General features: G+C 38.5%; 1 protein-coding gene across 1 annotated transcript; it reads left to right on the forward strand.

The window, feature by feature from the left end:
• The first annotated feature begins 437 nt into the window (after positions 1 to 437).
• On the forward strand, positions 438 to 6,777 carry LOC133462576 (protein TUNAR-like). Its single transcript, XM_061743883.1, has 2 exons — positions 438 to 748; positions 5,008 to 6,777. Exons 1-2 carry the CDS (start codon positions 677 to 679, stop codon positions 5,188 to 5,190), a joined length of 255 nt encoding a protein of 84 aa, XP_061599867.1. The 5' UTR covers positions 438 to 676; the 3' UTR covers positions 5,191 to 6,777.
• The last annotated feature ends 3,645 nt before the right edge of the window (positions 6,778 to 10,422 follow it).

The following is a 10,422-nucleotide window of genomic DNA, read 5'->3' on the forward strand; positions in this document are numbered from 1 at the left end:
AAACACACTCTGCCACCGGAGCACGAGGAGAGGAACCTGAGGTTGTGCATCATGTCCAGCAAGCAGGGGCTTCTCCACTTCTTTTTTTAATTTTTTTTTGTTCAATTGCATAAAATATTTAAAATTCAAGAAACAAAAGTGAACATGCTGAGCATTATTAAAGTTTAAAATGAGATGAGTCTTTAATAAGAGCTGACAAGGTGTCTTAGAGGGAGAGAAAAACCCTGAGATTCTATCTCTCTTTTTGTGAGCGCTGTGGAATTAAAAACAAAGAAGGATGGAAATATTCACATGAAGCAGCTTTGTTACACTCCCTCACCCATCTGCCCGTCAACCGACTCCATTCTTCAACTTGACATCATCCTTCCTCACAGACAAGAGGAAGAAGAAAAGGAGGAGAAGAGAGGGGAAGGAGAGGTGGGGGAGCGTGGAGGAGGCGGGCGGCACAGTTTTTCGGCTCTCACAAAGCTGAGGAGGGGGAAAGTGACAACAGCTAAAAAACTTGGCAACTAGTGAGATGAAATTCGTGGAGGAGACGCTGGAGCGCCTTGGGAGACGACACCCACAGAGAATCCTAAAGTCGGAGCTGGTGGAGGACGAGCCAGCCTTCTCTGGAGCCAGCTCCCCTCCACAGCTGAAGGATGGCAGGGGTGGACTTTCACCTTAGTTGCCAGCGATGTCTGAGCACTATGGAAAGGCGTCCCCCTCCAGCACGCCCCATGCTATGTTACTCCTGATGCTTTGCAAGGTAAGGTCCTTCAGTCTCATCTCACTCAGCTTTTTCATCAAACTCACCATCACTCACAGGGCGTCCTTACAAAGTAAACACGTATCTGATAAACCTTTCTCTGTTGATGGTGTTTAGGGGTGAATTTGTCATTCCTTAAGATGCATACTCTTAATAAATGTGGGATCATTTCAGGCTCGGTTGCCTTTACATCAATCCTTCATTAAAGTAACAGAAAGATCTCAAATCTACAAACGATGATCTTCCTGTTCTCACTGCTTTACTCTGAGACACTTTTTGCTTCATTTAAATACTTCTTAAGATAAGATGAGATAAGATAAGATATCCTTTATTTTCTCCCTCAGTGGGGAAACTTATTTGTTGTCAGCAGTACACTTAGCACACACATATAGGGGAGGGGTAAAAAGACTGAAAAGTCAGAAATAAAAAATATATAAAAAATACAAAAAGATACGTATAAAATATGTATAAACACAGGATATGAACAGTATATACTTATGAAGCAGGGGGACATAAAGGGGACTTTACTTCATTCCACAGCAGTCGAAATTATGTATTTCTAAATATAGAGCCATAAAAAGCTAAGCTATTTCAATTCTGAACAAAGTCTTTATGGGAGATTGAAGTTTCTGGATATCGGAAGTTTTTTTGCAGGATTCCTTTGAATAAAAAATAAAAAAGTGAGGTTATTTTGAACGGGGAGTTCAAAAATAGGTCTGTCATTTTCGACTCTCTCACAGAACATTAAGTATAGCTCAGTATAAATGGGTCAAACTCACTTGTGGTAATTTGTCATCTGCGTTTCTGCTTCTGTCACTGAGATAACTGCTCTTGTACATCATTAGACGAGACTGTTCTCCATGTGAAAGTGTGTATTGTATCTGTGTCGTCTTGAGTGTAATAGGCGTCAACCTGACTGTTGGTGAGCATGTGTACACGCTCACTCAGGAGGGAGCTGTTTTCTTTCATTCCATTTTAAAACAATGCCAAAAGCACTTGTGCCTGTCTGACTGGGTTAGCATCTGCAGCTGTTTGACAAGCTCACCATTATTCAAGTGGCAAAAGGTTTCACTCTCCACTGATCTGATCAGAGGATGTGCAGCAGGAGAGTCCACATTTGTTTGTCCCAGGTACGGCTTCAACCCGTTTCCTTCACCACTTTGTATTTCACTTCCTGTCAGACTGCTCTTTAAAAAAAAAAAAAAAAAAAATGAATACAGATCAGCTCCTGGCTGTGTCTGTGCAAGAGAAGAACCAGGTGGGAACTCGCAGCGAAAAAGAGAAACGTCCGAAAAAGGGCTTTTAATTTTGAAATAGAAATTGTCGTAGATGTCCGTAGATGATGTGTGGTCCTGGCAGTGATTAACCTGAACACTGAAGACCTTTTCCACACACAAATTGCAGGAAATTAATACTAAAATACCAAATTCATATTCTTCTTTGGCTGCAGTTATAATCTCTAAGCAGTAACATACGGGTATAATGTTGGTGGCTTTCATTTCTAGTCATTTTCTGGATAATGACAGCTCTGACTCGTGACACACGTCCATGTAAACAGAGTAGGCTATTATGGCTGGTTAATTATTCTGGAGCGTTGCTCTCTGTTGATGACTGTACTGACTGGAGTTGTGGAATGAGGAGTCACTGGAAGGTCCAGAAGGTTTTGCTTCGTGACATTACCCCACTCAGCACAACTTCCAGCACCTCCCTCACCTTTTTCCCTCATCACCTATAGGAACGTTCCCCCCGCCCCTTCTGCTTTTTGCCGAGTGTGCTTTCGTAAATCGATGAACGTGTCTCCATGCATGAGGGCACATACAGCGCTAACAAAGGTCTCCATTCAGGCTGAGGGGAAACCCCGTTTTTGTCATTATGCTCCCCAGGAGAGGCAATCAAAGTCCATCACAACAGACCGGAGGAGGACGAATGCAGGAACAGAGATCAGTGCATTTTTATGTCAAGAGACCAGTGTGTTTCTGACATATTGATAACTGTGTGTGGATTCTTCACATTTTTTAATCTTGATAACATGAAAAGCTTTTCGCTTGTCTACAGACATTCAGAGACACTAAAGGCGTTGGCTGGTCTTGTACAGTAGGAAATTCTACGTCTGTAAAGGATCACATGCTTCTTTTTTATTTTTTAAATGCTTACTTTCTAAACTGATCAGATCTCTTAAATTCATCTCCCTGAGAGTCCTTTTCACAGTAATAAATCTAAACTTGGCCACATACCTGGATTTTTAACTGAATTACTCCTGGCAGGTGACGCAGGAAAAAGGGTGAAATAAAGAAATAAAATTTGAGACCTCGTTTAAAAGACTGTAGATTCTAAATCTGTCTAGATTCACAGGAAAAACAAACGTGAGGGACGGTGTATCAGTGCTTTGATTGTGATTATGCCAGTCCCAGCTATGGATTTCTCTTAGACAGCACTGAGAGCAACGTATAGAGAAAGCAAAATGCTGATACAAACAAAAGTGTATATAATCTGACTTTTCACTTTTGCCAGATCTGCTCGGCCCACAAAAGCTCCCAGAATGCAAAAATATGATTTAGGTAGTTTTTAGTTTTTTTGGGGCGGGATTTGAAGTAATTTCCGTCCAATTAGAACCATAATGCATACAAGGGACACAATCTACCTGTTAGTGCTTATTTTGTAAACTGTGCTGGAGGTCACAAGCACGTAGTCCACCTTGCATCAATGCTTTTTACTAAGAGGAACAGCTGCCTGTTAAAAGGTTTATTTTTAGTCCGCATTAGCTTACATGCTTTTCTGTCGCTAGTTGGTGTATAAAACGCACTGACCCGCAAAAGGAGCACTTTTCTCCTGGGAGTTGTTTAAATGCCAACTGGCACAAGCTGCAGGCCAAACATCATGCAGCTAATACTGCACCCCGGCCGACACGTATCAATACACACCTGTGAAATCCCTCCACTGAGCCCTGGCGCTCTCAGAGCCTTTATCAGAGCATCCTGACAGTTAAAGACAAACCTCAGCGGAACAAAGCACGGTGCAGGGATATCTGCCGTCTCTTTTGTTCCCTTCAGTGCTGCCAAACCCCAAGCCAAGCATGTCGATTAAGAGAGAAGTTTGCATCAGATTTGTGAATACAGTCCAGTTAAGCCGGCAAAAATGAATATGTTTTGACTTGAAGGTCAATTCTTGTGTCAGTAGAAGTGTTACCCACTTTGAATGAGTTAAAAAAATATATTTTTGGTATAGAAATAACAGAGTCCAGACACAGAGCATCATGAAACAGAAGACATGGATCATCCATGACACAGTGGAATGACGCAGATACAGAGGAAGAAAATAGTTGCTTGGTTTGGAAAGCTGTGAATGTTTTTTTAAATGATTAATGTGCTCTTATGCAAACAAAATGTTGCTTGTATTCATCACTATAAATGTAAATGAAAAACACGTATCTGAAAGAGTCTGGGCTGTGAAACATTGGTCCCTGATCTCTGTTTCCTCTAGCCTCCTGATGCATAAACAGCCCAGTAAGCTCTGGATTTGTATATTCGTATAAATGTAACTGGCCGGTGGTTAAAACTGAATAATTACAAATGAAGATCAGCACAGGGACAGATTAAAGTTAGATTAGGTAGAAAATCCCAAGTCTGGACATGTGGGAACCACAGCCTCATTGATGACCTTCATAAAAGCTTAAATTAGAATGCCATAAATAGATCTCTTGTGGCTGGGAGTTCTCCGTTTAACCCATTCATCATCCCTGGTGGAACTTCTTCTGTATCACAGTTCACATGATGGGGTCTGGACAGATATCATACATATCATCACTGGCTGTGTCTTTAACAGCCTGCAAGGAGGAGAGGAGGAGCAGCTCTTCACAGATCACTTGAATTGCTGTTTGACTGCTTGAGCCTCTCTCCTCCCTCCATCCCTCACAACAACATTCTTTGTGAAAGCAGGAATCACCTGCCCCAGTTCTTTTGCCATTTTATATCAATCCCATTTTCTTTTATTCAAGGATACAAAAAAGAAAAGAAAAAAAAATCTAATTATTTCAGACCCCCCTCAGCTCTGACATTGGGATGCCTAGGCAACTTAATGTAACCGTTTGGTAATCATTTAATTCCATCTTCATTCATTTCATTTGCAGATTCTTCTGTTGTTATCGTGTTACATTCGAGGTGTCCACCAAAGTCCGCGTTGAAGAAAAAATAACTAACTACATAAAAACAGCTGCATCAACAAAAATAAAGTTGACTTTTTTCCTTATCTGCCTTTTCCAGATTGTGAGACGAAAACTGCAGACTCTTCCAGGGAAAATGGTAAACACTGTCTACAGTGATGAGGAAAAGGGAATCCAAGACAAGGAAAGTAAAGAGGAGTCCATCTTGGCCATGCTGGGCATCATTGGGACCATTCTCAATTTGGTTGTCATCATCTTTGTCTACATCTACACGACTCTATAGGTCTTGTACTCAGGTACACGGAAAAGCATATAATGACTGAGTGTGATTCCGATACAGCGTGGTGACTGATATGGAGGTAAAAAACGAGGGAGCGAGGATGATGCTGAACTTCTCCGGTGATGTGATGGATCAAGGGCCATGTGAGAGCCGTGCAGGATCCGTCCCGCATCGCTTCCAACAGCTGAGACTTTGGGAAACGGGCTTGTTCCAATCCCCATTACAGATAGAATTTTCAACTTGTAAAAGTGTGCATAAAGCGAATAAGAGATGCTTACAATTTATAACTTTTTAAAACAAGTGGACTTTACAGACTTCACAAAAGGTATGGACACTTTTCTGAGGATATTTTTCAAATGTTATTACAAACTCAGATGTGATCGTTGTTGGATTTGCTTTCAAGTCATTGTGAAGATGTACAGAGAAAGCCAATACTAATATCTGCATTTAATTTTGTCTGCTTTATTTTGGAAATAATCATTGTAAGGACTAGAATACATGACCGAAAAATTTGTGATATTCAAATTTTTGGGTTTTGCTGTTTCAAACCTTCTTAAACAGCGGGTTTGAAGTGCTGACATGCATCTGTAATGGATACACTTAACAATATTCTTGACATAAAGTGTTGAGAGGTGTGACAGTCAGAGACAATAGCCAAAAACAGCCTAGTTGTAACCTACATTTTACTGAGTCTCTTCTACCTTTTAAGGTCACCAATATCAGAATATTCTGCATCCATATAAGTTCAAAACTTCTCAGAAGAACTGATATAAAGGTGTTTTACTGAGTATGTCAAATGCAGTTTAATATTGTGTAATATCCATTTCAGGCTGCATGAGTATGTGGACATGCTCAGTGACTTACATGATAATCAAGCTTCTCAGCACACTTTCAACCCTTTTCTCATAAATGTACATAGATATTATATGCTTGAAAGCTTAATATATTTAGCATTTGTCAGCCATCTATTGCAGTTTGTGCATCACTAACTTAAATTCGTGCATTATGACTGCCTGCCTTAAAACACAGAGAAATGGTTATGTAATGAATTCAAATAGCTGAAACGGATGTGATGTATGAAGTTATTAGGTTATCAGAAAAATATGTTTTAATAGTCATCAGACATGCACTTCAGTTTTACATGTCACATGTTTTCAAGAACAAATTCTTACAGTCCACTAATGTCTTAAAGAACATGCAAAATCTCTCTTTAGCATTCACTCTTTAGATTTTGTTGTCATTTCCACACCTGCACTCGCCTTTCCAGACAGACCTATTCAAGAAATCTCTCTTGTGAAATGATTCTGGTACCTGTCCAGTTTACAGCCATTTCCACCACTACAGAAAGCACCGACCCAATCGTAATGGGGCTTTATGCGATGTCTCACACGGGTCACGAGCCACAATTCAAAACAACTATGATGGTCAAAGTATTGCTAACCCACAAGTTCAAGTTCCACAAGTTTATACTAAAAAAAAATGTTTCTACTCCACTCCACTTAATTTTGGATGTTTTGTTATTACTAGTCCAGTTGTCCCTCTGTCCACGCCACATGCTTCATTCCTCTGTTGGGTTGTATTCCTATGCAATGGTGTCCAGAGTCTTCTGTGTCCCCTGGAAATCAAAGTTGAATCCAGAGAACCTAGACTCATTTGTTCATTGAAGAAAAGAAAAATGAGGGTTTTGGGCCTGGTCTAAAACATGCTTTTAAACATTACCAGAGGTGTAATTAAATAATAACACAGTGAATGCTATGAAATTATTTTAAAATAAGCTCAAGGTAGCTTTCATTTTGAATAGTGTGTAATACCTAGAGACATCTAGTGGTAAAGTTTCAGATTGCACCTATCTAAATAAAAGAAACTTCAGTGATGTTTAAATTCTTACATACATTTATCAGAGTGAATTTATCCCTCAGCAAAGGAATTCTGTTTTTTTTTGTCAGTCAATGCAACATTTGATCATCTCCACTTATTGTATACTCATTGTTTTGTGCAAATTCGCGTCGCATTTGAAGTGTAAAGACAAATGCTAATATTTCACTTCTCCATTCAGTTTCATGCTGTTTATTCGCTTTCTGTTTAGTTTTGCAAGACCTTTACACCACCCCGTAAAACACATTTTTGCTCTCTCTGTCGTGCTGGTCTGCAGAAGAGGACATGCCTCAGTCCTGTCTATAATCGATACATTAACAATTATTGGTACTTTAATCCACTTAATCACTACTGGGAACATCATTATAAACATTGTGCTGTAGCTCGACCTAAGTGTAAAATATAAGAACTATTACAGATAACATTTGTCCTCACTGTTTTACTTTCTATCCATCCATGAGCAAGTCTGTAACAATTTAATTTACTATTAAAACACCAGAATCATTGCCAACATTAGTAACATTTCCGTGGTTATGTTTAGGAACTGTAATGCCAGCACTTGGTTAAAGATAGAGACTATATATAGTTTAAGGTAAAGTTCATAGTGATACAGGACACAATGAGTTTACTTGACCAAACTGACTTGATTCTCCTTATTGAAAATGTTAAATACGAACCTTATGGACATTAATGAAACAACAAATAGCCTTTTGAAATGTGGAAATATGGAAGTGTAAAGCATTTTTAACGGAGAAAGTGTGTGTGTGTGTGTGTGTGTGTGTGTGTTGTAATCAGAACAGCTTTCCAGTATGGAAACTACTCCAGCCAGAGTTACATGTTACTACCTGCACTTGACTTCCTGCTGTACAGTTTGGAACATGTAGAACATGAAGATTTCCCTCCAGTGAATAAACCGTCTTCTGCAGCTAAAAAAAAACCTTCTTTAGAGAGAAGGAGGCGATCAAACTCCAAATTGTTGCCAAAATGAAGTAGGTGCAAGTTTCTTGAGAGACTCTGAGTTAGGTTTTGCTTTTCTGGTTTTGGCCCAAGAATCTGCTGTTCTTGCGCAACATCAGATAGTTGCCTTAGGTTATTTATTGCTACTTTGACCAAAGTGCCTTTACATTCCTAAACCTAACCACCGACTAAAGTTGTGAACCCTGGATGTAATCCTTTGGGGACACGTCTATTTCACCCCATTTCACCCCTTCATAACCAAGTCTGGCGCATTAAATAGTGAATTGTTTCATTTATTAAGCACTGGGGAATTACTGCGTCAAAACGAGGATTTGATTTAGGAAACTTTTTCAGTCTTCACCACAGGGAACGAAATGTTTTTGATTTATTTAAACACAATTGCATCTGACCAAATTTGGCTCAGCTTTTACAAATGGAATTAGATTGGGCCTAAATTAACTTAATCTTTTATCCCTTCATGTGCAAAAGACTTTTGAAGTGCTATAATGTATATTGTATAATGAGTAATTCATCACAAATAGATTTAATAAAGGCATAGTTCAACATTGAGGCAGAGGGACAAGCCATTTCCCCAAGTTGGTTTTCGAGACATACCCAAATTAAGTAGCTGCTGGTTTTTACATTCATAGTTTGGAGTCAGATATAACTTTGGTATTATAGTACTCATGTGACTCATATCAAGTTCCTCATATGCTCCTTTAACAAGAGAAGAAGCAGACATGAGAACAGTCCTGATGTACAGAATGTGGAGAATGTGAGGCTCAGTGGGCTCCTTGATGTGTAAAATTCAATATTTGTTTTTAGTGTAAAATCTTGTAATTTCAGAAAGTGCCTGAGATAACAATATCTCAACCAACAACACCAGTTTGGAGATGAAAGAAAGGAAAATACAAAAGGACAGAAGAAAACAATGTATTGTGAACTACACTGCTGCATTCACAATAGAACTGGATTTATACAACATGGCTTATTTAATAAAGACGGACATGTTTTTTTCTTTTTTCTTTGGATTAAGTGTTCCAAAACATAATAAATCAATGAATAAATGAAACATAAAAAGAAAGTGTATGTTTGGTAAGCACATGGAAATGTTTTATGAATGTATTCCTATTTGATGTAAATAATTATTCATGTCATTGTTATCTTTCCTAAAGCTATATAATCTCAACTATGATTTCTATGTATGACAAATCTGTTTCAATTTATTGCATTGTCTCTTGTGGGTGACAAATGGATTGATGAAGTTTTCCAGCCTGCAGTTTTGTTAAAAAAAATAAAATAAATACATGTTTTAAATGATTTGTATCAGGAGTGTCAGTACTGAGGGACGATAAATGAATTTTATAATATATGCACCTATTATATATACTATGCAGTAACTCTTCACACGTGTGTGTGTGTGTGTGTGTGTGTGTGTGTGTGTGTGTGTGTGTGTGTGTGTGTGTGTGTGTGTGTGTGTGTGTGTGTGTGTATACCGGTATATATATATATATATATATATATATATATATATATATATATATATATATATATATATATATATACATATATATATATATATATACATATATATATATATATATATACATATATACATACATATAAAAAATATACTTCTCTCTCTGCAATTTATTTTGAGAAATGGAAAAGGAAATGGAGAGGTTGAGAAGACGACATACATGTTCCAAACAATTTATTTTCATTCCTGCTCTGTTTTGTATATTTCGGGTCATGTGTATGGGGGAGGAGTGTCAAAATAATTTCCCAGTCCATTTAGAATGCTTTATGACGAGAAACATGCTGGAATAATCCTACGGAGGTGGAAAAAGCTGACTAAAAACAGCTCCTTTCTGGCTTTCCATCCTTTTTAATTGGATACAATAAATTAGGCATTGGACCAAGCAAAACAATAAAATACATTTGTTTGACAAACCCCAGCTGCTTATGCCCAGAAAGCCTGTTTTAAGCTATTGTTTCACCTGCATCTTGCAGGCACAGCTTTAGAAATCTTCCCTTCTTTTGAAGCTGAAAGATGTTCGGTGAACAATGTGCAGGAGATAGTGATGCATCCCAGATGGATATTTCAGCCGAGCAGATTGTCTATGTAGATGCTCCATCTCTATCTAGAGGAGCTTACATCATTTTGATGGTTTCACAGAAAAGCTGTGCCTGCAATTAATCTATCCAGCACACAAGCCACTCCAGATCCACAAGACATACTTATGCCTGGAAACATCAGGCAGCTTCACTTGTTATGCCAAAGAAATTCAACCTGTGGCAGCAGCGCGCATTAAAATTTTATACCGCACTGCAAACCCGGGATTTTCTACAAACTCAGACTTTCAAGCTTTTATTCTTTATTTTTATTCGTGGCAATTTCAG

Source organism: Cololabis saira, chromosome 16 (genome assembly GCF_033807715.1).
Source record: "Cololabis saira isolate AMF1-May2022 chromosome 16, fColSai1.1, whole genome shotgun sequence".
In the NCBI taxonomy this organism is placed as follows: Eukaryota; Metazoa; Chordata; class Actinopteri; order Beloniformes; family Belonidae; genus Cololabis; species Cololabis saira.